Source organism: Aquarana catesbeiana, linkage group LG13, assembly GCF_042186555.1.
Source record: "Aquarana catesbeiana isolate 2022-GZ linkage group LG13, ASM4218655v1, whole genome shotgun sequence".
Taxonomy (NCBI): Eukaryota; Metazoa; Chordata; class Amphibia; order Anura; family Ranidae; genus Aquarana; species Aquarana catesbeiana.
Genome location: NC_133336.1, coordinates 199,139,340 through 199,165,659, shown reverse-complemented (window position 1 = coordinate 199,165,659; position 26,320 = coordinate 199,139,340). Strand labels below are relative to the sequence as shown.

Genomic DNA, 26,320 nt, shown 5'->3' with positions numbered 1-26,320 from the left:
GCGCTATAAACAACAAAAGAGCAACAATTTTGAAAAAAAAAACACAATATTTTTTACTTTTTGCTATAATAAATATCTCCATTTTTTTTTTTTAAAAAAAAAGCTAATTTTTTTCTCAGTTTAGGCCGATATGTATTCTTCTACATATTTTTGGTAAAAAAAAACGCAATAAGCGTATATTGAAAAGTTATAGCACCTACAAAATAGGGGATAGATTTATAGCATTTTTATTATTTTTTATTTTTTTTACTGGTAATGGCGGCGTCTGCAATTTTTATCATGACTGCGACATTATGGCGGACACATCAGACAATTTTGACACATTTTTGGGACCATTGGCATTAATACAGCGATCAGTGCTATAAAAATGCACTGATTACTGTAAAAATGTCACTGGCAGTGAAGGGGTTAACACTAGGCGATCAAAGGGTTAATTGTGTTCCCTAGTGTGTGTTCTAACTGAAGGGGGGAGGGGACTGACTAGGGAAGATGACAGATCGCTGTTCATACTTTGTATGAACAGACGATCTGTCACTTCTCCCCTCAGTGAACCGGAATCTCTGTTTTTTCACATAGAGATCCCGGTTCTCACCATGTTACGAGCAATCGCGGGAGTCCGGCGGTCATCGGTTCTGGGGGTAAGCAGCGGGCACCTAGTGGTCGCCTTAGGAACCGACGTAACATAACGGCGATTAGCCTGCCCGTGCCATTCTGCCGCAGCTGCGGCGGCTGGTCGGCAAGCGGTTAAAGGACCTCAGACAAAATAGTTTCCTCCCTATGCTAGAATCACCATTTAGATATTTAGATATTGTGATCAAATCTCCTCTTAACCACTTCAGCCCTTCAACCACTTAAAGTGGTTAAGCTTCTCTTCCCTAGGGAAAATAAGCTTAATGTGTGTGGCCTTTCCTCATAACTGAGGTCCTTCAGCCACCATATTAGTTTTGTTGCCCTTTTATTGCACTCTCTCCAGTTCCAGCACATAGTCATTGAGGACTGGTGACCAGATCTGGATGGCTGAACCAGGGTCTTGTAAAGTGTATAGTTTTGGAAGTGCTCCTATTTGTTCCCAGTAGGCCCTCAATGTCTTACCTCTAAACTGGCCGTTGGACCATTTGTGCACTCACAAAGAGGTAAAAATAGGCGGTTGATCCTCAAGCGTCCTGCTAGTACACATTAGCCCAGAGCAAACTATACAAACTGTCATGTTTGGTGGCAATACCCTATCCAAGTGCATGGGCCCACGTCGCAACTGTGAGCCAAACGCTTGGCTCATGAGTGTGCAGCAGTATTTCCATTCAAAATCCCCCTTTGACTGCCTGGTAGCCGCATCTCTACCACCCCAAAAAAACAATCCCCTATGGTTTCATTTCAAGAGGGGAGATTGAGACTGCTGCCCATCTTAACAAGCCCTTTCTCACATGGGAAATGCCCAATCACTTCTACAGATCCAGGAAGAGCAAAGCAAAAGAAAATTTCAAACCAAAAATGGTTCTAAAAAATTGATCTGGTGGCAAATGGGTTCAGCCCTTTCTGGCTTTGGGTAGAGTATGGAGGGGTTAGAATCTATTTTCTATTCTGTACCCTCCATAGTAGACCTTTTGTCGGCATAGTAGATTTTTCCTTACTTCCTGTTCTGTTTGACACTCATTCCCTGGACAGGAAGTGAGGGGGAAATCTTCCAAGTAAGCAATGAGCAAAGTTTCTTCAGACTACTAGAAAAGAAAAAAAATGGTCAAATACATATTATAATTTTTGTTTCCTTGTGCCAATCCATGGCAGCATACTACCACATGTGCCACCATGTTGGCACCAGGTAAACAAAACATTTTATTACATATTTACCATAATTTCCCTTCCCTGGCATCAACCCATGACATCATGCTAACACATGTGGCACTAGAAAACTGGAAAATTATATCAAATACTTACTGTTATTTTAATTTCCTGGCGCCAATACATGGCAGCATGCTGTCACATGTATGTTGCCATGTTGGGGCCAGGAAAACAAAAAACTGTATCAAATACTTACTGTCATTTTGTTTTTCTGGTGTCAACCCATAGCAGCATACAACCATGTGTATGTTGTCATGTTGGTGCCAGGGAAACAGAAAATCTATCAAATACTTACCGTAATTTTCTTTTTCTGATGCCAACCCATGACAGCATAGTACCACTTGTATGTTGCCATATTGGTCCCAGGTAAACAGAATATTTTATCAAATACATACCGCAGTTTTTCTATCCTGGCACCAATCCATGACAGCATACTATCACATGTATGCGGCAATGTTGGCACCAGGAAAACAAAAAATGGTATCAAACATTTATCATAATTTTCCTTTTTTGGTGCCAAATTCATGACAGCTACCATATGTACGTTGCCATATTGGTCCCAGGTAAACAGAACATTTTATCAAATACTTACTTTCATTTTTCTATCCTGGCACCAATCCCTGACAGCATACTATCACATGTATGTTGCCTTATTGGCTTCAGGAAAGCAAAACATTTTATCAAATACTTACCACAATTTTTGATTTCTGGCGTCAATCCATGACAGCTACCAAATGTATGATGTTATGTTGGTGCTAGAAAAATGGAGAATTGTATAAAATAATTACTGTAATTTTCCTTTCCTGGCACCAATCCATGGCAGCATGCTATCACATGTGTGCTACCATGTTCATGCCAGAAAAAACAAAAATTGTATCAAATACTTATTGTAATTTTCCTTTCCTGGAGCCAAAACACGGCAACATACTATAACATGTATGCTGCCATGTTGGGACCAGGAAAACGAAAACTGACATCAAACATTTATCAAAATTTTCATTTTTTGGTGCCAATCCATGACAGCTACCACATGTATGCTGCCATGTTGGTGCTAAAAAAATGGAAAATTTTCCTGTAATTTTCCTTTTCTGGTGCCAATCCATGGCAGCATACTACCACGTGTATGCTGCCATGTTGATAACAGGTAAATGGAATATTGTATCAAATACTTAAAATAATTTATTTTCCTGGCTCTAATCCATGGCAGCATACATGTGGTAGTATGCTACCCACCAAATAGAATGGGTGTCAAATACAAACAAAATAATATTTTTAAAATGAACATTTTTAATTAAATCTTAAATTAAAATAAAAAATGTAGGTGCATCGAAACTATCAAAATAGTAAGGGTATGGGGCTTTTAAGGCACAGCATATTTTGGTAAATTTAAATTTATTAAAAGTTGATAAGATTCAAACAAGTTCAATTCATATAACAATAGATTGCAATAAAATAAAATTGTATATAAAACCAGTCGATTTCGGTACTGTAGAAATGCACATGATAGTCTATTCAGCTCAACGCATTTCTTGGACAAAGTCCTCTTCGTCAGGAGCTATCAGAACAGACTTTCTATACATGCCATCTAGATAGAATAACAAACTTTTAAGTAATCATATCATAATACAATGAAATATAATACAATTTAAATGTAATTGTTTAATACTCTACACTAAAAAAAATCTCCCCATGGGGGGTGAAAAGCATACATATGTGTACAGGAGTCCCAGAGTGCCCTCTCCTCCTTCCCCTCCTCCTCCAACCTGCAACCTCCAATATAGTCTTATTTATTCAAATGCAATATATGAAATTATTTACCATTCTAATTTGTAGGTATCATAAATGTGTAAAAAAAGTCACCGCCGTGGTGACAGGCATGTACTGGCCATCGGGACTCCTGGGAGTTTCCTTGTGGGCCGATGGCTCAGTGGGCCAGTTTCAGCGGCTGCCTAATTTGCCTATTGCATTGTTTCTCAACTGGGGTTTCCCAGTTGTTCTGCGGTGAATTCCCCCGGAGGTCCGCGGCGATCTACCTGTCAATCATCGACAGCTGGCGCCTGATGGGTAGATGGATATTTAGCAAACATGCAGAGTAGCACAGGAAGCGCCTATAATAAGTTCTATCTCATGTCACGCTGCTCCCCCCCGGTACCCTGATGTGCCCCATGTACCCTGATGTGCCCAGAAAAAAGAATGAGGGAGTTCACCACTCACAGGTAAATACCTTTCCCAGAATCAGCTGTCTCCACATACAAGCAGGGTGCAGGCTCTGTTTGCAACAGAAGTGATAGGAAAAAATGAATAGCTGGATAGCTGCACTCCAAAAAACAATTCACCTTTATTGTATAAAATTGGATATCAAAGCATCACAGATGGGTACAGACTAACTGTACAGCCACTGACAAGTTTCACACCAGGCACAGTGCTTAGTCATAGTGCCGTGCCTGGTGTGAAACGCATCAGCGGCTGTACACTTAGTCTGTACCCATCTGTGATGCTTTGATATCCAATTTTATACAATAAAGGTGAATTTTTTTGGAGTGCGGTTATCCAGCTATTCATTTTTTCCTACCCTGATGTGCCCCATGTACCCTAATGTGCCACATGTGCTTTGATGTGCCCCATCTACCCTGATGTGCCCCATGTACCCTGATGTGCCATGTGCCCTGATGTGCTGTGCCTCGATGTCCTGTACCGTGATGTGCCCTGTTGTACTGTGCCCCAATGTCCTGTGTCCTGATGTGACCTGATGTGCTGTGTCCTGATGTGCTGTGCCCTTTACCCCGATGTGCTATGCCCTGATATGCTGTGTCCTGTACCCTGATGTGCTGTGTCCTGTACCCTGTCCTGATGTGCCGTGTCCTGATGTGCCCTGTCCTGTCCTGATGTGCTGTGTCCTGTGCCCTGCTGTGCCATGTGCCCTGTCCTGATGTGCTGTGTCCTGTACCCTGTTGTGCCATGTCCTGATGTGCCGTGTCCTGATGTACTGTGCACTGATGTGCCGTGTCCTGATGTGCTTTTCCCTGATGTGCCATGTCCTGATGTGCCCTGTCCTCATTTGCTGTGTCCTGTACCCTGTTGTGCCCTGTCCTGATGTGCCGTGTCCTGATGTGCCGAGCCCTGATGTGCCATGTCCTGTACCCTGATGTGCCATGTGCCCACTACCCTGATGTGCCATGTGCCCTGTCCTGTACCCTGATGTGCCATGTGCCCACTACCCTGATGTGCCATGTGCCCTGTCCTGATGTGCCATGTCCTGATGTGCCGTGTCCTGATGTGCTGTGCCCTGTGTCCTGATGTGCTGTGCCCTGTGTCCTGATGTGCTGTGCCCTATGTCCTGATGTTCTGTGTCCTGATGTGCTGTGCCCTGTGTCCTGATGTGCTGTGTCATGATGAGCTGTGTCCTGATGTGCTGTGCCCTGTGTCCTGATATGCTGTGTCCTGATGTGCTGTGCCCTGTGTAATGATGTGCTGTGCCTTGTGTCCTGATGTGCTGTGCCCTGTGTCATGATGTGCTGTGCCCTATGTCCTGATGTTCTGTGTCCTGATGTGCTGTGCCCTGTGTCCTGATGTGCTGTGTCCTGATGTGCTGTGCCCTGTGTAATGATGTGCTGTGCCCTGTGTCCTGATGTGCTGTGCCCTGTGTCCTGATATGCTGTGTCCTGATGTGCTGTGCCCTGTGTAATGATGTGCTGTGCCCTGTGTAATGATGTGCTGTGCCCTGTGTCCTGATGTGCTGTGCCCTGTGTCATGATGTGCTGTGCCCTGTGTCTTGATGTGCTGTGTCCTGATATGCTGTGCCCTGTACCCTGATGTGGCCTGTTGTGCTGTACCCTGATGTGCTGTTCCCTGATGTGCTGTGCCCTGTGTCCTGATGTGCTGTGCCCTGTACCCTGATGTGGCCTGTTGTGCTGTACCCTGATGTGCTGTGCCCTGATGTGCTGTGCCCTGTGTCCTAATGTGCTGTGCCCTGTACCCTGATGTGGCCTGTTGTGCTGTACCCTGATGTGCTGTGCCCTGTGTCCTAATGTGCTGTGCCCTGTGTCCTGATGTGCTGTGCCCTGTACCCTGATGTGGCCTGTTGTGCTGTACCCTGATGTGCTGTGCCCTGTGTCATGATGTGCTGTGCCCTGTACCCTGATGTGCTGTGCCCTGATGTGCTGTGCCCTGATGTGCCCTGTAACCTGATGTGCTGTGCCCAGTACCCTGATGTGCTGTGCCCTGATGTGCCCTGTACCCTCATGTGCTGTGCCCTGATGTGCCCTGTACCCTCATGTGCTGTGCCCTAGGCCGGTCTGGATGAAGTCCAGGGCCACATTTTTGTCCCAGTCCAGCCCTGCATGGTGATTTGTACCCTTGCTCTGGGACTCACTCAAGAGAGGTAGAGGAAGTAAAAAAAGCTCAGGGACTCAAGTAGTTAAGTACTGGGAGGAGTGCAGACATGCGTACATTCTATGCAATGAGCAAATAGGACAAGTAGCTTGTAGGACAAAAGTGAAGCAATCTACGATCCGTCTGATCATTTTATGAAGGTAAGATTTTTTTCAATCTATCCGCGTATTCCCTACTAAAATTCTCTATGTGACCATTATCCAAACAGGAAGCTTTTCTGATGAAGCGAATGGCTCTAACAGTAGTTGTATTGTCTCGGGGACCTACAATGACTTCTCTGTAAATGTCTTCAGTTCTTCAGAAAACATTTCCAGCTTTGGGCACTGTGCAAGATCGCAGGCATTATTCTACAAGTCCTGGCTGTTTTTCACCACCTAGACTCACTCCTGTACGCCCCCTATGGACCAGAACAAGGCTTATATTTCTCCTATGGGGCTATTGATCTGGCATTAACTTCTCGTTACTTTCACTTTCCACTTTGATAAAAAAAAAAATAGCTATATATTAAAAAATTGTAATAGCAATAATATTATTAATAATAATAATATTATCATTATTATTATTATTCACGATTTATATAGCGCCAGCAGTTTACGCAGCACTTTACAATGTAGAGGGGGGACAGCACAATTACAGTACATAATAGTAATAATAATAATGTAGCATAGTTAGACAACGAGTACAAGTTCTAAGTCATATTGTAATTGAATGTTATTAAAAACCACCTTTCTTTTTCAATCTGCAGCTCTGTAATTTTCTGTAAACTTCAATATTGCCATCCGGAGGTGTTCTGTACAGTAGGGGTCCCCAAATGGTTTAGTATGAGGGCCACATCATATCAGTAGTCCCCCTTCGCATGAAAAGCTCAAATCGCATCAGAGCTCCCCTTCACATCAGAGTCCTCCTTTCACTTCAGAGCCCCCCCACCCCCCTTAAGTCAGATCTCTCATCACATCAAACCTCCCCTTCACAACAGAGTCCCCTTTTCACTTTAGAGCCCCCCCTTACACATTAAAAGCCCCCCTTACACATTAAAGCCCCCCCTTACAAATTAAAGCCCCCCCTTACACATTAAAGCCCCCCCTTACATCAGAGTGCATCCTTCACGTTTATTTCTGTACTCTCTTGGGAATGTTAGCAAGCAAGATTAGATGCTTTGTAAAGAATTACCAGGTGTTTTACAGATCTCGTCTAACCGGTTGATCTTCAGGGTTGTTCACTCCCGAGTAATAATTAACAAATGCAAATAGACTCAGGCAGATCAGTGAGTTGCAAACATTTCTGTTCCCTAAGAAATGCCCTTCAGCCATCACAGAAGGGCAGGTAGTCAGGAAGTGGCTGCAAAGAGGCTGCAGGAGATCAACAGTGCTGAGATGTAACAAAGAATAAAAAAAGTGAAATGTGTATTTTATTTTTTTTAAATGGCAGTTGGGGCTGTTTAGCATAGTTTTGAGGATTGGCATACAGTATTTGGTATCTACTCGATTCAAACCTTTTTTTGTACAAAAAACAAAATTGGGATTAAATTATGTTGGTGTATTTTTTTTTTACTGGAAATATAGGTTTAAACCACTTCCCGCCCAAATTACGTCATATGACGTCCTTGACTTTGTGCGGGTATATCTCAATAATGCCTACAGCTACAGGCATCATTCAGATATCGTCTTTTTCAGCCGGTGAATCCCTACACCATAAGCACAAACATAGCGGCTGTACCGACGCTTGATCCTTACAGGTGGCGAGAGCAGACGCTTCCATCAGTGATCGTTTGGAGGCCAGGCGGTATGTTATGACGTCACACCCGGCCTCTGCATTTTCAAACAAATGACGCCGCCTCGGCTGGGAAGCCGAGATCGTTTTTTAATTTTTTTGATTTCAGGCTTCCCAGCCTAGAGGTGAGATGTGGGGTCTTATTGACCCCATATCTCACTGTAAAGAGGACCAATCATGCCATATTCCTATTACAAGGAAGGTTTACATTCTGTGTAATTGCGGACTTTGGATTCTTCCTTCACCTGTTCCAAGTCATTTGGTCTAAAAGTCAGGAAATCCAGCAACTTCATCACAATAAATACAATCTCTTCTTGACTGATTGCAAAAGTCTACTGCATCAGCAAGAATTGCTCCTTATTTGTAACCCTTAAAGAGGATCTGTACTGTGGAAGCTGTGCCCAAATAAGACATATGGCAAAGGACTAGTCACCGGTATTCCCTGTGGTCTTCCTGCAGCAAATCTTTGCCCCATTACTGGCTTAATATAATTTGACCTGCATTCTCTGTGGAGGCAGCCATCTTGGTGTGGGAGAAGATTCTCTGTTTCCTTATGCCAGAGCTGCTCCCCCACTGATGAGTGGTGATATATTGTCTGGTGGGATTATGACAAAGAGCCAGCAGGAGAGATAGAGGAAGCACAGATCCACAGAATGATGAAGCAGGGAGATCCTTGCTCTACAAGTCCTCAGCTACAACTTCCTCTCCAGTAAGGAGAACAGTGAGCAGCACAGTAGTGACATCATCTAATAACTGATGGAATAAAGATATGGATTGAGCAAGCACTGCACCACAGAATGGATGAAACCAGAGCAGGGAGATTCTTGCACTGCAGCTCCTCGGGTTCAGCTTCCTCTCCAGCAAGGGGAACAGTGAGCAGCACAGTAGTGGTATTATCTAATAACTGGTGGGGTAATGAAGGCTGTTGAGCAAGATCAGATCCACAGAATGAATGAAACAGAAGCAAGGAAATCCGTGCACTGCAGGTCCTCAGGTACAGCTTCCCCTCCAGCAAGGATCACAGTGAGCAGCATAGTAGTGGCATCATCTGATAACTGGTGGGCTAATGACGGAGGTAGAGCATGCACAGATCCACAGAATGGATGAAGCAGAAGCAAGGAGGTCCTTGTGCTGTAGGTCTTCAGGCACAGCTTCCTCTCCAGCAAGGAGAACAGTGAGCAGCACAGTAGGGACATCATCTGATGACTGGTGGGGTAATGACACAGGTAGAGCAAGCACAGATCCACAGAATAGATGAAACAGGAGCAGGGAAATTATTGCGCTGCAGGTCCAGCAAGAAGGATAGTGAGCAGCACAGTACTGCTACGTTGGAGTCCCCCTTCACCCTCCTTGCTTAGCAGTGGGTGCAGGCTCCTATTCCTACAATCCCTAGGACTCCTGGACATGCCAAGGAGATAACAATTCCACTGACAATCCCCCCCTCTAGTAATCAGAGACACCCTGCCCGATGGGACAGAAGTGACTGGGCATGTAACCTGTAACCAGGTGCTGGGCCTTACATTTCTATGTCCAGCATGTGGTGGGCCACCAGCAGAGAGCACAAGCGTGCAAAACTTCTGCCTACGCCTTAGTCACTCTGGTCGATACTGTGCTAGCTGACTTTGGAGTAATGTCCTCCCGGCATTGTCTTCAACCACCTGAACATCCAGGCCAAAAACGCCTCAAGCCTTACCCTAGGGCAGTGATGGCGAACCTTGGCACCCCAGATGTTTTGGAACTACATTTCCCATGATGCTCAACTACACTGCAGAGTGCCATGGTTCACCATCACTGCCCTAGGGGGTCCTGTGTCCAGCCGCCTGAACTATCAGCTACAACAAGCCTCCTAGTAGGAGAAATGTTAAGCCAGCCATGCGTTACGCAATTTTCTTTCCTTTAACCAAAGGTTGAGGGAAAGAAAATTGCTTGATTTCCCCATCAACACAGTCAGTGTTGATGGGGGAATACCTCCCGCAGGGCTATTGTGTTTTGCTGGGAGCATTCCCCACTAGCAGAATACAGTGATCACTGCCGGTGGATGGCTAACAGCAATGATGGAGCTGAAAAAACCCTAACATGCTGGTTGTATTGAAGTCGATCAATGGATTGTCTTCAGTACAACCAGCCTGCCTATAGATGGATTAAAAATTTGGCTGGTCCTGCTGAACCGGCCAAATTTGGATTCATCTATGGCTCGATTTTCACCTCTTTACCAGGGAACCACAAGTAAGTGCATTGGTAATGACTGTATTGCAGTTTGTTTTGCAAGAGGCTATCCTTGTTCTTTAGGAATCAGTAATACTTTACTGCCACTTAGTGTTCAGGTGTGGGAACTACTCTTCGCATAGCACAAACAAACAAAAGATTTCCCAGCACACCTACCAGCTAACCTGCAAATAAAACAAAGTGGTACTGTCTAACAATTTATGGTAAAAGCTGGGGTTATAGCTACACACGTTTGCAAATACAGCCTCCAAGTTGGAGTGTATATAGCATATATAGCAGTGAATAATTTAAGGGCAGGTATGCCTGAAGGGAGCCTATTCCTAAGGTGCAGGGACACATTAGAAGCCCAGCAAGAGTACACTGGAAGCTAAAAACATCCAATGTGTCCCCATGCCAAATCCCGCAAGCAAGCTATACAAGAATGGCAACCACCCTAATTTAACTAGCTTTTAAAGTAAGGTGCAAATGGAAGGGCATTGCACAGCACAAACAAACAAAAAATTTCCCAGCACACAGTGCTGGAGTGAGATTTAAGCCGGGTACACACAATTTTTTATTTTTGTTTTTCATTCAACCCCACGGGTTAAACGAAAAAAACAAAACTGTCAGCTCCGGTCAGAGCCACCCTACTAACCATGCGAGGGCGGTTCAGAGATCTCCCCCTGCTGAGCTGTTGTGTTCTGACAAGGGGACGGTCTGCCCTTGGCTGAGAGCGCTGATCGGGAGTCAGTCGGCTGCTGGTTTTCCAGCATGCACGTCTGACCAAAGCCAGCCAAACGGCATCTCGACAATTGTCAACATTTCTAGACATACCTCCCAACTTTTTGAGATGGGAATGAGGGACACCTATCAGCAAAAGTATGCAGGCATAGGACACACCCCTTGCCATGCCCCGTTAAAGTAGAATTGTACAAAAAAAAAATACAAGATTGGTTAAACCCACAAGTGCTTTTTTTACCACTACTATTCCTTTATATTGGCTTTTGGAATTTACAAATGCAGCACTGGAAAACACTTTTTGATACTTAAAAAGTGCATTTTATATACAACTATATAGATCAGACCACAATGAGGGACAAATGAGGAGGAATGAGGGACAGAGGGACATTGCTCCAAATCAGGGACAGTCCCTCCAAATCAGGGACAGTTAGAAGCTATGTTTCTAGATGTTACTATAACATAGCTTCTTCCCCAGGTCTACTTTATACCCTTTACTTCCATTGACAGTCCTGTTCTGTATCTTTATACAAGGCATAATCTAGCAGCATAGTATACCTGCAACAGCCCTGGAGGTAGGATATGAGCTTATCATAGGTGTGAGGTCACAATCACAAGTCCATTCTACCAAAGAAAAAAAATGTACCAGACTGTAGATATAGTCGGAAGTTTCTGTGCTTTTAACATTTTGTTTTTTACTCTTTCAGCCCCACAAGAGAAACAAATAAACTTGAAGGAAGATGGATGCTATTGTATTATTAGTCATTTTACTAATTACACATGGTAAGTTTATAATATTATCCTCCAATGTGTTCTTGTAGCTCAGGCAAAGGGGTGATGGATGGAACTTTACACACAGTGCCCCTCAGCTTACTCAGAGGGCCCCTTGGCTTGTATCACAATGTCCGTCATTACTAACAGCACCCCTCGGTTTACACACAGTGCCCCTCAATGCACAATGTTCCCCTCAGTTACACACAACGTCCCTCAGTAGTCACAGTTCCCTTCAGTACTCCTAGTGCCCCTTGATTTTACACTTGCCACTGACAGTGCCCCTCAGTACTCCCCTCAGTACTCACAGTGCCCCTCAGTACTCCCCTCAGTACTCACAGTGCCCCTCAGTACTCCCCTCAGTACTCACAGTGCCCCTCAGTACTCACAGTGCCCCTCAGTACTCCCCTCAGTACTCACAGTGCCCCTCAGTAGTCCCCTCAGTACTCACAGTGCCCCTCAGTTGCACATTGCCCCTTGGTTAAACATTGCCTCTCGGTTACTCACAGTGCCCCTTGCTACTAACAGTGCTGCTCACTACACCCTTCAATACTCACTGTGCACCTCAGTACTCACAGTACCCCTCTATTACTCATTGCCTCTCAGTTACTCACAGTGCCTCTGGCTACTCACAGTGCTTACATTGTCCCTTGCTACTGACAGTGCCCCTCAGTACTCACATTGCCCCTCAGTTACTCACAGTGCCCTTTCATTAAACATTGCCCCTCGGTTACTCACAGTGCATCTCCGTTACACATTGAGGTTGATTTACTAAAAGTGAAGAGTGCAAAATCTGGTGCAGTTGTGTATGAAAGCCAATCAGCTTCTAACTTCAGCGTGTTTAATTATGCTTTGACAAAAAACCTTGAAGCTGATTGGTTTCTATGCAGAGCTTCACCAGATCAGACTCAGAGTGCCCTTCTGTTACACATTGCCCCTTGGTTACTTACAGTGCCCCCCTGTTACACATTGCCCCTTGGTTACTTACAGTGCCCCCCTGTTACACATTGCCCCTTGGTTACTCACAGTGCCCCTCCATTCAGGGCCAGATTAAGAGCAACATGGGCCTGGTGCTAAGGATTTTGGTGGGCCTTTTTATGAAAATAAATAAAATGAAAACGCAAACAATTTTTTGTTGAATTAAATTAGAGAGAGAGGGGTGTGTGAGAGAGAGAGAGAGAGAGAGAGAGAGAGGGGTGATAGCGAGATAGGGGGCTGAAAGAGAGGGGATGAGAGGGAGGGGAAAAGAGAGAGAAAGGCATTGAATGAGAGAGATGGGGATGATAGAGAGGGGGTGAGAAAAAGAGGAATAGAGAGAGGGTGAAAGAGAGAGAGGGTGGTAGGAAAGAGGGGGTTGAAGGGGGCGAGAGAGAGAGAATGGGAGATGAAGGGGGTGAGAGAGAGAACAGGGTGAAAGAGAGAGAGAGAGGGGGGGTGAGAGTGAGAGGGTGAGTCTGTGGGGGGCACAGCATAGTACATTACACGGGGGGGGGATAGCACAGTACATTACATGGTTGGCACTACACATTACATGGTGGATACATGGATACAGCACATTTAATGGTGGGCGAAGCACAGCACATTACATGGCGGGCACGGCACATTACACTGTTGGCACTGCCCAATACAGCACATTACAAGGTAGGCACAGTACATTATATGGTGGGCACAGCACATGACATGGTTGGTACTGCACAACACAGCACATTGCATGGTGGGCACAACACAGCACATGCACACGGTGGGCACAGGACCTTATATGGTGGGCACAGCACATGACATGGCGGGCACAGCTGAGCACATTACATGGTGGGCACTGCGCATTACAAGTGGGCACTGCACAGCACATTATATGGTGGGCACAGCATATTATATGGTGGGTACTGCACATGGCATGGTGGGCACTGCACAGCACATGACAAGGTGGGCACTGCATGACACCATATGATATGGTGGGCACTGCATGACACAGCACAGCACATTACATTATGAGCACAGCACATTAATTGGTGGACACCGCACATGACATGGTGAGCCCTGCATAGCGCATTCCATTGTGTGTACTGCACGGCACATGCCATGGTGGACAATGTACAGCACATTACATTCTGGGTACAGCACATTACATGGTAAGCACTGCATGGCCCAGCACATGACATGGTGGGCACAACACAGCACGACAGGGTGGGCAGTGCACAGTAATTTACATGGTGGGCACTGCACATGACACGGTTGGCACTGCATGGCACAGCACATTACATGGTGGATACAGCGCATTACATGGTGGGCACTGCATGGCACAGCACATGACGTGGTGGGCACAGTGCATTATATGGTGGGCATTGAATGGCACAACACATTACATGGTGGGTACTGCATGGCATAGCACATTTCATGGTGGGCAATGCAACTGCACATTACATGTTAGGAACTGCACATGACATGATGGGCACTGCTGAACAGCCCAGCACATTGCACAGTGGGCACAACACACTACATGCTGGGCACAACAAATGGCAGGGTGGCCACAGTACATGACATGGTGGGAACTGCACATGACATGGTGGGCACTGCATGGCACATCACATTACATGGTGGGCACTGTACATTACTTGGTGGGATCACTGCATGGCACAGCACATTACATGGTGGGCACTGCACATGACATGGTGGGCACTGCAATGTACAGCACATTACATGGTGGGCACTGCAATGTACAGCACATTACATGGTGGGCACTGGAATGTACAGCACATGACATGGTGGGCACTGCACATTACATAGTGAGCACTGCAATGCACAGCAAATTACATACTGGGCACAGCACATTACATGGGGGCACTGCAATGCACAGCACATGACATAGTGGGCACAGCACATTACATGGGGGCACTGCAATGCACAGCACATGACATAGTGGGCACAGCAAATTACATGGGGGAACTGCAATGCACATGACATGACATGGTGGGCACAGCACATTACATGGGGGGCACTGCAATGCACATGACATGACATGGTGGGCACTGCAATGCACATGGTATGACATGGTGGGCACAGCACATTACATGGTGGCACTGCAATGCACATGGCATGACATGGTGGGCACAGCACATTACATGGGGGCACAGCACATTACATGGGGGCACTGCAATGCACATGACATGACATGGTGGGCACAGCACATTACATGGGGGGCACTGCAATGCACATGGCGTGACATAGTGGGAACAGCACATTACATGGGGGGCACTGCAATGCACATGACATGACATAGTGGGCACAGCACATTACATGGGGGCACTGCAATGCACATGACATGACATGGTGGGCACAGCACATTACATGGGGGGCACTGCAATGCACATGACATAGTGGGCACAGCACATTACATGGGGGGCACTGCAATGCACATGACATGGTGGGCACAGCACATTACATGGGGGGCACTGCAATGGACATGACATACTGGGCACAGCACATTACATGGGGGGCACTGCAATGCACATGACATGGTGGGCACAGCACATTACATGGGGGGCACTGCAATGCACATGACATGGTGGGCACTGGGCACAAGAGAGCACATTACATGGGGGGAAGCAGGCAGTCTGTCCCCTAGCACAATAATTACACAACATCTCCCTAACAAATGTACTAACCTTATCTCAACAGTATGGGAGATGTCCTTCCTCCCGGGCTCCCACTGGTTAGGACATCAGCGCCCCTCCCCCAGACACTGAGGATCTGTGTGAGTGAAACAGATCCTGTGATAGGAGTCAGGCATCGGCAGAGACAGGACTCTGCTGCATTGACTAACACTTGTCTCCTCTTCCTTCAGGAAGGCACACAGATATTCATAAGCCACTGGTATGGGCCTAGATTGAGGGAGGGGCCTGGAGCTGCAGCTCCACCAGCCCCTATGTTAATCCGGCCCTGCCTCCATTACACATTGCCTCTTGGTTACTCACAGTGCCCCTCTGTTACACATTGCCCCTTGGTTACTTACAGTACCCCTCCATTACACATTGCCTCTTGGTTACAGTGCCCTTCTGTTACACATTGCCCCTTGGTTACTCACAGTGCCCCTCCATTACACATTGCCTCTTGGTTACTCACAGTGCCCTTCTGTTACACATTGCCCCTTGGTTACTCACAGTGCCCCTCGGTTACACATTGCCCCTTGGTTACTCACAGTGCCCCTCCATTACACATTGCCCCATGGTTACTCACAGTGCCCCTCTGTTACACATTGCCTCTTGGTTACTCACAGTGCCCCTCCATTACACATTGCCTCTTCGTTACTCACAGTGCCCCTCCATTACACATTGCCCCTTGTTTACTCAGATGCCACCCCCCCCCCGTTACACATTGCCCCTCGGTTATTCACAGTGCCCCTCAGTACTCACAGCCCCTCATACTACTCACTGGGGTTGATTTACTAAAACTGGACAGTGCGAAATGTAGTGCAGCTCTGCATAGAAACCAACCAGCTTCCAGGTGTTATTGTCAAAACTTAAATAAACAAGCTGAAGTTAGAAGCTGATTGGCTGCCATGCACAGTTGCACCAGGTTCTGCACTCTCCAGTTTTAGTAAATCAACCCCTCAGTGCTCAAAGTGACAGCAGTTCTACAAGTGCCTGACATCATACTCAATCAATCCAACAATCACCCCACTGCAGTGATCACTTGTGGCAGCTCCTACTCCACATTCACCAGCCTCTGGGGAAAATTCCCTTGCAAAGGGAAGAGCCTGTTTGCCTTCAGTAAATCAACCCCAATAACGCACATTTCTGTTGTTGTCTAGGTGTCACCACTGAAAGTTTTAGTAAAAAAATTATAGTTGCTCACCGGGAGGAGGAGATCAGCCTACCGCTGCCTGAACATCTACGAAATCAAACAAAGTATGTTTGGAAAAAAGTACAGGAACATATTGCCACAAGTTTTGGCAATGGATCCCTAGATATTCCAGACCCCAAATATACAGAGAGATTAAGCTGCGCTCATGGTGGATCACTGATTATAAAGGCTCTGTATTGGCAAGACGAAGACGATTATTCAGTGGATATATTGACGATTGATAACAGTCGCTCTATAATACATTATCAAGTCATTGTTCAAAGTGAGTCACTAAAATGTTCTATTTCTGGACCAGTAACTGAAATGTTTGTTGATCTTGGCTGTATCTCTCTTTACTCCCAACCGAGTGTATTTATTAGTGAGGCTGCAATTTACATTAAAGGAAAGGTCTCCAAATCATAGCTCATGAGCCACATCTGGCCCTCTACAAGCTTTCACTTAAAATCCACAGATTGAGGATTCAGGTCAGCAAAGGCTGGCCATGGTCTCTGTTTCTTACCACCTAACCCCTGCCCCGGGACCACCAGCATCCTGGCAACCAATGACCTATTTGCCTCAGACTTCACAAGAGGACAGCACTTCCTCTGTCCAGACCTGCTCACCTCCTAGCTTTTGCTCTGTGCATGAAAGAGGGACTGATGGGGACTCTGACGCAAGTGAGGGGATGTTAATGAGGACAATTTCACTTTAAGATAGGAGATGAGAAATCTGTCCTAATTCTCTAAAACTCATTACTGAACATACAAAGGTTTTGTCAAACTAGCAGGGATGGTAGGAAACCCTCATAATAGACATGGCAGGTGTACAGACCCGAGAACTCAGCACAGGGATGGTGGGAACACCTCATAATGGGCACAGCAGGGGTGCAGACCTGGAACTTAGCACAGGGATGGTGGGAACCCCTCATAATGGGCACAGCAGGCGTATAGACCCAGGAACTCAGCACGGGGATGGTGGGAACCCCTTATAATGGGCACAGCAGGTGTACAGACCCAGGAACTCAGCACAGGGATGGTGGGAACCCCACATAATGGGCTCAGCAGCTGTACAGACCTGGGAACTCAGCATAGGAATAGTGGGAACCCTCATAATGGGCAAAGCAGGCATATTGACCCATGTACTCAGCACAGGGATGGTGGAAACCCCTCACAATGGGCACAGCAGGTGTACAGACCTGGGAACTCAGCACAGGGATGGTGGGAACCCTTCATAATGGTCACAGCAGGGGTACATACTCAGGAACTCAGCACAGGGATGGTAGGAACCACTCATAATGGGCACAGCAGGCTGATAGACCCAAGAACTCAGCACAGGGATGATGGGAACCCCTCATAATGGGCACATCAGGTGTACAGACCCAATAACTCAGCATAGGGATGATGGGAACCACTCATAATGAGCACAACAGACTTGGGAACCCAGCACAAGGATGGTGGGAGCCCTTCATAATGGGCACAGCAGGTGTACAGACCCAGGAACTCAGCACAGGGATGGTAGGAACCCCTCATAATGGGCACAGCAGGTGTATAGACCTGGGAAATCAGCACAGGGATGGTGGGAACCCTTTATAATGGACACAGTAGGCACAGAAGTCTTGGTGAATGTATTCAGTGAATGTATATATGAATATCACATAAAATTTTACATCTATTAAAAATTGTTTAACACTTTTTCTCTTTATCCGTAGGATATAAGCACATCCAAAAGGATACAGGTATATACACACACACACACATATATATATATATATATATATATATATATATATATATATATATATATACACACACATGTCTTATATTTTATTTTTAATCAGCTGATTCATGTGCAGTTTGATAAGGAGCAAATATTATATAGTCCTCACCATGGTTGGAGTAGGAGGTACACAGGTATCTGCTCTTCTATCTCCACCCTTGTCCAAGCCTGCCTTGCATAAGTGTGCTACACCCGGTGTCCTTAGACAGATCAAATGGGCACAATTAATTCTATTAACACCAGCGATTGGGCGCAATTCCTTCAATAATACCAAAGATAGGGCAGTGTTTACTCCCACTGGTCGCCAGGACATTTTCTACTCCCACTGACTACAGTCCGGCCCCTTTAAAGTCTGAGGAAAAGTAAACTGGCCCTTTGTTTAGAAAGTGTGAAGATCCCTGATCTAAAGGGAGGGGGAGGTGGTACAACAGGTAATAGCTCCGGGGATGATCTAATGAAGGTGGCCAAATGACAGTTTTTAGTGGGAGGTGGGGTAGGCATCCCTGAATAACTTCGTTTTCAAAGATCGTTTAAAGGAGGACAGGGTAGGAGGTAACCAGACATCCTGGGTAGCAAGTTCCAGAGAATATGAGAAGTTCTGGAGAAGTCCTGGAGGTGAGCATGGGAGGAGTTACAGTAACAAGGGAGCTAGAAAGCAAGATTTCTTGGGGGGGGAGTGGAGAGGACGATTTGGGCAATACATCAAGATGAGGTTTGTAATGTACCTGGGAGCAGTGTTGTAAATGGCTTTGTACACTGTGGTTAGCATTTTGAATTTTTTATGTTGAGCTAGTAGAAGCCAGTAAAGGGATTGACACAGAAGGGCAGCTGCCACGGATCGGTTAGTAAGGCATATAAGTCAGGCAGAGCAGCATTTATATAAGACTGAAGGGGGATAGCCTGTGTAAAGGTAGGCCAGTGAGAAGGAAGTTGCAGTCGTCAAAGCGAGAGATAACCAGGGAGTGAATAAGTCATTTTCTGGTGTCATTAGTTAAGAAGGGGCAAATTCTGTTAATGTTGCGAAGATTAAGGTGGCAAGATTTAGACAGTGATTGGATGTGGGGCTTGGAGAGGTAAGAATCCAGGATTATGCCTAGCACTGTGGCATGTGTGTAGGGACCAATAATTATGCTATTGATCTCAATGGTAATAAGCACATACTTGTATTAACTAATGTGTATTATGAATCTTCTTTTGAAGGCCCAATAATTGTATATACTAGAGTTGAAGAAGATGTCATTCTGCCACTGGAAGATGGTGTAGTTGCAGAGAGTGAAATCGAAGAGATTGATTGGCTCACGGAGAGATGGGTTTACTTGGCTGCAACAAAAGTTGATGGCAATATTCACATTCTTAAAAACAATTATGAAGGGAAATTGTCCAGCTCACCAAATGGCTCCCTAATATTTAATAAAGTAACAAAGAAAAATGAAGGCGTGTACAGAGCCAACATATTTTCAAATAAAGGAAAAATAGTGGAGCAAATGTACCGGCTCATCATTTCTGGTGAGTTGGAAAGTCTATACAGATGGGTGACATGTAGTTGCACATTAAGCAAGTTATTTGACTAGTCCACCACTTCAGCCTCCGATGTCACTTCCATGCCTTCGGTCTTCTCATTAGATAGTATATCGGCATCACTATCTCTGTCCAGTGAACAAGGAGCTAACCCAAGAAGCAGCAGTGCTAAAATGGAAAGTTGAAATATCTGGCCAAAACCACAAACAAAGCAATAAATATATATGTCTTCCAACTATGTATTGTGATGTTCACCTGTAGTTCCACCTTAAAAAAATATAGTGAACTACGTAACTAGTATAGTTGAAGTATTTACTGAATATCATTAAAGCCTAAGTTTGGGTATTTTTTTTCCATTAGCATTAGTTCTTACATTCATCAAGAAGTGTCTCTTGTGCCAGTTGTCCTAATTGAAATCAGAAGTCCTTTGATCCCCTCCCCCTTCTCCAAAACCCCAGAAGCTATAATCTTCCAGTTCTGCAAGTGTGCCAACAATGCCCACCCTTTCCTCCCCCCTCCTTCATTTATGGAAGCTGTACTAAAGCTTTCATCAATGAAAAGCATCCACCTCTTTAATTATTATAGCAGCTATTATCAGGGAAGCTATAGTAAAGCTTCTACGAATCAAGAAAGGGGCAGGAAGGGTGGGTGTATTCGCCACTCTTGAGGAGTGCCTATGACAGGTCAAGCACTTGTATTAACCACTGTGGCACCAGAAGATTACGCCTGCAGGGGTGATCAGAACACTTTGGATTTCAACTAGGACAGCCAGCACCAGCACAAGGGCCTCATCTTTTTAAATATAAGTAACTACCCTTGTGCTGATTTTTTTTTTTTTTTACCTAAACTTAGGTTTTAATAGCTCACTAAAAGCTTTCCTCTATAAAAGTAGACCATTCTTTTTTTTAAAGTTGTTGGATAAACTAATGGCCGCTCGCTCCAGTGCTTCTACAACTGGCTAGGCAAAGATGCCATTTAGAGGTCGTCATTACAATAAAACCATATAAATGCAACAGTCACACCAATGCTTAAGAAGGCAAATGCCAAAAAACATTGACATTAATTAAAAATATTAAATATGTTGATGTTTAGTGGCATATTCTGAAAAAAGTTTTCCATTTCCGCCATTGGCCAATGCCAAAAACATTGATTCAAAATTAACTTTAAAATATAAAAAATGTAGATGTTTGCTGATTTATTCTGAAAAAGTTTTCCTTCTCCACCCTGGGCAAATGCTAAAAAACATTGATCCAAAATGAATTAAAAAATATTAAAAATGTTGATATTTAGTGATTTATTCTGTAAAAGCTCTCCATTTCCACCCTTGGCAAATGCCAAAAAAATATAAATTTTAAAAAATATTTTTAAAAGTTGTTATTTAGTTATTTATGTCGAAAAAAGTTCTCCGTTGCCACCCTTTGTAAATGCCCAAAAAACCCCATTGATTCAAAATCTGTTTAAAAAATATTAAAAATGTTGATGTTTGGTGGTTTATTCCAAAAAATTTATCCATCTCCAACTATGGCAAATGGGTAAAAAAAAAACAAAACATAAATTTAAAAAAATATTTTAAAAAGTTGATCTTTAGTGATTTATTCAGAGAAAAGCTCTCAATTTACACCCTTGGCAAGTGCCAAATACACTAATGAAAAATTAACTTTAAAAATGTTGATGTTTGGTAGTTTATTCCGAAAAAGTTTTCCATCTCCACCCTTGACAAATGCTAAAAAACACTGATTCAAAATGAATTAAAAAAAATATTAAAATGTTTAATATTTAGTGGTTTATTCTGTAAAAGCTATCCATTTCCACCCTTGGCAAATGCCAAAAAAAAACATAACTTTAAAAAAACTATTTTAAAAAAGTTGATATTTAGCAATTTATTCAAAGAAAAATTTCTAAATCACCACCCTTTGCAAATGCCAAAAAAAATGTATTCAACATTTAAAAACAAAAAAAACTTTTGATGTTTAGTGGTTTATTCCAAAAAAAAAAGAAAATAGGCATAACACGAACACAGTCCCAGATTTAGAATTTTTCATGCGTGGCATGCTAGACCAGAGAACCGACAGTAGTTAATGTTTAGTATGCCCAGATATGGGCTTTGCATTTTGCATTGCTTTGCACTTTCTCAATGAATGCAAAGCATTCTTTGATTGGACTAGGTGGAGAGTGGAACATCACCGCCCCACCTCTCCATCTCATCCAATCAGAGAACACTCTGCATTCACTGAGATAATACAAAGAATTCTCGAATGGCGTCCTTTCCAAGCTGACCTCCAAGCAGCAAGCTAGTGGAGATCCCTGGGGTAAGGGTGCCTACTACAGTGATCTCAAGCTTCCCATGGGATCCCACAGGTATAGTATCTACATACTTACATTGGTCTAAGCTGGTCCAATGTAACAATGTAAAAATATCCTTTCCGTCTTTAATAAATAAACTGCATTTATTTAGAGATGTATTGTATATGTCTAAAATGTGTTTTGTCAAAAATATTATTATGAGGTTTATTTTACAGATCAAAATTATGAACCTTATGTTGGGAAGAGAACATCAACTGAGCTTTCTTCAGTTAGTAAAAATAAAATGACCAGCCCTGTTTTCATCGGTTTATACATTTGCATCACAATCGTTATTATATCTGCCAGCTGTTTGATTTATCTAATTAAAAGAGACAAGGTAAGTTAAACCAGAAACCCATTCCCTTTAACTTGTTCAAGCCGTAAGAATTATCAGTATATTTCAGAATTATTTCTTACATGTTCAATATCTACTGTACCTTCAACCGTTCAAACTGTAATACAAAATGTAGAGCAGACTTTCTAAACCTTTTTACCCCAGAGGAACCCGTGAAATAATTTTCATGTCTTGGGGAACCCCTGTTGAAATTAATAAATTGGTGGCCAGTTGCAAAATTGTCCTTCTTACACTGGTGGACAGAAGGCCATTCACAAACAGATAAAAAGGTCATTGGTGTCAAGCAGTTGGTTTTGCTATGTGGGTTTGGTCCCAGAACTATGTAGACAAGATCAAATGGGAAGTCAATCAGCCACAGCTCAAGGAACTCCTAGGAACCTGGGGAGGATCTCTAGGGTTCCATGGTACCCTGCCAGAGGATGGCTGATCTAGACATACCAGGCTCAGGTTATGATGAAGGTATGCATAGTCAGGGTTCTCCCTTTAGTGAAAACTGTATGTCAAGGTCATCAGAAGACACAGAGATATAGGCAGGTACATTTCTAATTTTAAAAGGAAAAATTGCATTAGCCCTGGACCTTCCATGCCCAGTAGCTCCTCATTGGCATTTTATTGCAACATGGACCTCATTGACCATTGAGGAGATAAAATTGGGAGGGGCACAATTACATGAGCAGGATACATTACAAAGAATGAATCAGGCGTACTGAGAATGGGGTAGAGAATCCTTTGACTGATCAGACTCTCCCCATTCACAGATTGTGTTATAAACAATGTAACCAATAAAAAAAAAGTCTCAATGGATTAGAGGGCAGGAGGGAGCGTGTCCCCATGAGATCATCTTTAGTGCAGCTAAGCTCAGATACCTGAAGCTTTTAACCCCCACAGCGAAGGGAATTTAGCAGCAGGAAGAGAACAGGGCAGCCCTGCAGGGAAGTTCAGCAGCAGGAAGAGGACAGGACAGCCCTGCAGGAAAGTTCAGCAGCAAGGAGAGGACAGTGCAGCCCTGCAGTGAAATTCAGCAGCAGGAAAAGGACAGGGCAACCCTGGAGTGAAATTCAGCAGCAGGAAGAGAACAGGACAGCTTTGCAGTGAGATTCAGCAGCAGGAAGAGGACAGGGCAGCCCTGCAGGGAAGTTCAGCAGCAAGGAGAGGACAGTGCAGCCCTGCAGTGAAATTCAGCAGCAGGAAGAGGACAGGGCAACCCTGGAGTGAAATTCAGCAGCAGGAAGAGGACAGGGCAACCCTGGAGTGAAATTCAGCAGCAGGAAGAGGACAGGGCAACCCTGGAGTGAAATTCAGCAGCAGGAAGAGGACAGGGCAACCCTGGAGTGAAATTAAGCAGCAGGAAGAGGACAGGGCAGCCCTGCAGGGAAGTTCAGCAGCAGGAAGAGGAGAGGGCAGTCCTGCTGGGAAGTTCAGAAGCAGGAAGAGGACAGGGCAATCCTGCAGTGAAATTCAGCAGCAGGAAGAGAACAAGGTGACCCTGCCAGAAAATTCAGCAGCAGGAAGAGGACAGGACAGCCTTGCAGTGAGATTCAGCAGCAGGAAGAGGACAGGGCAGTCCTGCAGGGAAGTTTAGCAGTAGGGAGAGGACAGGGCTTCCCTGTCCTCTCCCTACTGCTGAACTTCCCTGCAGGACTGCCGTAACATTTAGCAGCAGGAAAGGACAGAACAAACCTTCAGGGCAGGGTAAGTAATGTAACTAAAGCTGTAGAGAAACATGCTTCTTAAGCTAACAATCAGCTTCAGTTGCCTTAGTCTTTTGCTAAACATTTGATAAATTAAAGATACGAGAACAAGAATCTGCAGAATCCAGGCTTTTGCTGTCACGTATCGTGAAATAGACCCCCTGCTTTTTGTTTGAATCTCTTTTGCAAAATCAAATTAAGTGCGGTTTAAAAAATCAACTTGGTGAATTGTAGGGTAAATCCTGTTGTTATTGGTAAGTCCTGTCTTTCAGCTATTTTTATATCAATATTGAATATTACTAAATAATAACTCCACTGTTACTTACTTCATCACCATGTGCCTTCTGAACTTTTCTTTATGATAGCCTCAATAGTTTTTGATCTGCAAATCAATGATTTTTATACTGTTTTATTCTTCTGTTTTAGAGTAAAATGGAAACTATATTGGGTCCAAAAGATTACAACAAGACCTGGACGAACCATGACACATCCCATTTAGAAAGTCAGACTCAGTTACCAAACAATAGGCTGCTTTCTGTGTGACTTTTCCAGCATCTTCTACTACCCCCCCGATGGTGCCCTTACTTTGTCGTAGTGGGGGGGCTTCTATGGTCAAAGAAACTGGAGAGCTTTACCAGCAATAGCAAGGCTATCTGTATGGTCACCTATGCTGGACAGATCTCTGGTGATGATCTCGACAAAAAGGGGTACCCTTCAAGTAGGCTTTGATATCTGGTTAAACATTGAAATCTAGACTTTTTCACCTCCTGTTGTCTTTATCTTAAAAAAACATTCTACCTAACGATCCTCCCTATGCTTGCTAATTCGCACAATCTTCATATTTCTGCTCGGTTTTCATAGTACTCTGCCAGACTGGTACCACTTCAGTCCAGCCTGGACTTATCTGCCTCTTGTTTTTATCTCTTCAAAATGCTAGTTCCTTACGTTAGGTTCAAACTTTGAACACCTACCTACAAAGCTCTCTACAGACAGATGTTTGCATATATTTCCTTGATGGTTTCCATATATCTCTCATATATGGTGCACATTTGTCCCTCTTTCATTATCAACCTTTTGTCTGTCTAGATTATAAGTGTCATGTACCTTGGTTGGAGGCCAAGCTGACGAGAGGGCTTCCCTTGCTTCTCTGTTCCGAGCACCCCTGAATATGGTGACAGAGGTACAAGGCTCAAAGAAGCACGGGTGCCGGTAGCTTGGTAGCAGGTGACTGCCAGTGACAGAGACATAGTCTGGATTAGCCGGGGTTTTACATGGTGAGACAGAAGCATGGTCAGATAGCAGGCCCAGGTGAGTAACAGTGAAGAAGGCAGAGCAAGATCCAGTAGCAGGCCAAGGTCAGTACCAGGGAAGCAGGCAAAAGAGTAGTCAGAGGCAAGCCAAGGTCAGTATCCAAAATCAAAAGAGCAAGGTCAGAAACTAGCCAGGTCAGCAACTGGAGATCAGTTATCAAAAGTGGGAACCAGGGGCAGATCCAGGGGGGGCAACGGGGCAGTTGCCCCCCGAAAATAGTACTGACTCCAAGGCTTTCTCCCTCCGCCACCTCACCATATTTGCGTTACGAGGCATCTAAATGCAGCTGCGGGGACTTTATTTCTGCTTCCCCTGGCTCTCTCAAAGTCCCAGGTGGCCTAAAATATATTCCCTGGGCCCCATCAGTCCATTTAGAAGGGGCCAGGGGCATCACTATGGGGGTCTGGAAGCGATGTGACACCGGGGCCACTGCTACACGCTGGCAGATTTGCAGCACAGCGGTCCGAGTGTCACTTCACTTCCCTGTCAGGCGGAGTGATCTCTACTCGACAGGAGATTCCTAGTCCCCGCTGGTGTGACGTCATGATTCAGAGGCGTGCAGGATTGAAGACAAGATGGACTTGTAGCCAGCTCAGTGCACTGCAAGTGAGTGATCACTTAGCTAAGGAATTGCTATGTTAAATAGCTACGACGGGCATTGTTATGTTAATGAGCCACGATGGGCATTCTTATGTTAATAAGTTAACACCTTGTGAAGAGGTTAACGCTTTGGGGGAGGGAGGTTAAATAATTTACAATGGTAATTGTAATATGG

The 26,320-nt window shown here is 44.5% G+C and overlaps 1 protein-coding gene across 2 annotated transcripts in view; it reads left to right on the top strand.

The window, feature by feature from the left end:
• Nucleotides 1-25,255, top strand: part of LOC141117605 (uncharacterized) — a 33,218-nt gene extending 7,963 nt beyond the window's left edge. The window contains exons 1-7 of one of the 2 annotated variants that reach the window (XM_073610536.1): nt 6,241-6,368; nt 11,649-11,724; nt 16,520-16,834; nt 18,260-18,286; nt 19,528-19,833; nt 22,365-22,525; nt 24,661-25,255. In XM_073610536.1, coding sequence (XP_073466637.1) covers nt 11,682-11,724; nt 16,520-16,834; nt 18,260-18,286; nt 19,528-19,833; nt 22,365-22,525; nt 24,661-24,777 — 969 coding nt within the window. In that variant the 5' untranslated portion in view covers nt 6,241-6,368; nt 11,649-11,681 and the 3' untranslated portion in view covers nt 24,778-25,255. Of the gene's footprint in view, nt 1-6,240; nt 6,369-11,648; nt 11,725-16,519; nt 16,835-18,259; nt 18,287-19,527; nt 19,834-22,364; nt 22,526-24,660 lie in introns of those variants that run through there. The other variant, XM_073610537.1, reaches the window with a different exon arrangement.
• The last annotated feature ends 1,065 nt before the right edge of the window (nt 25,256-26,320 follow it).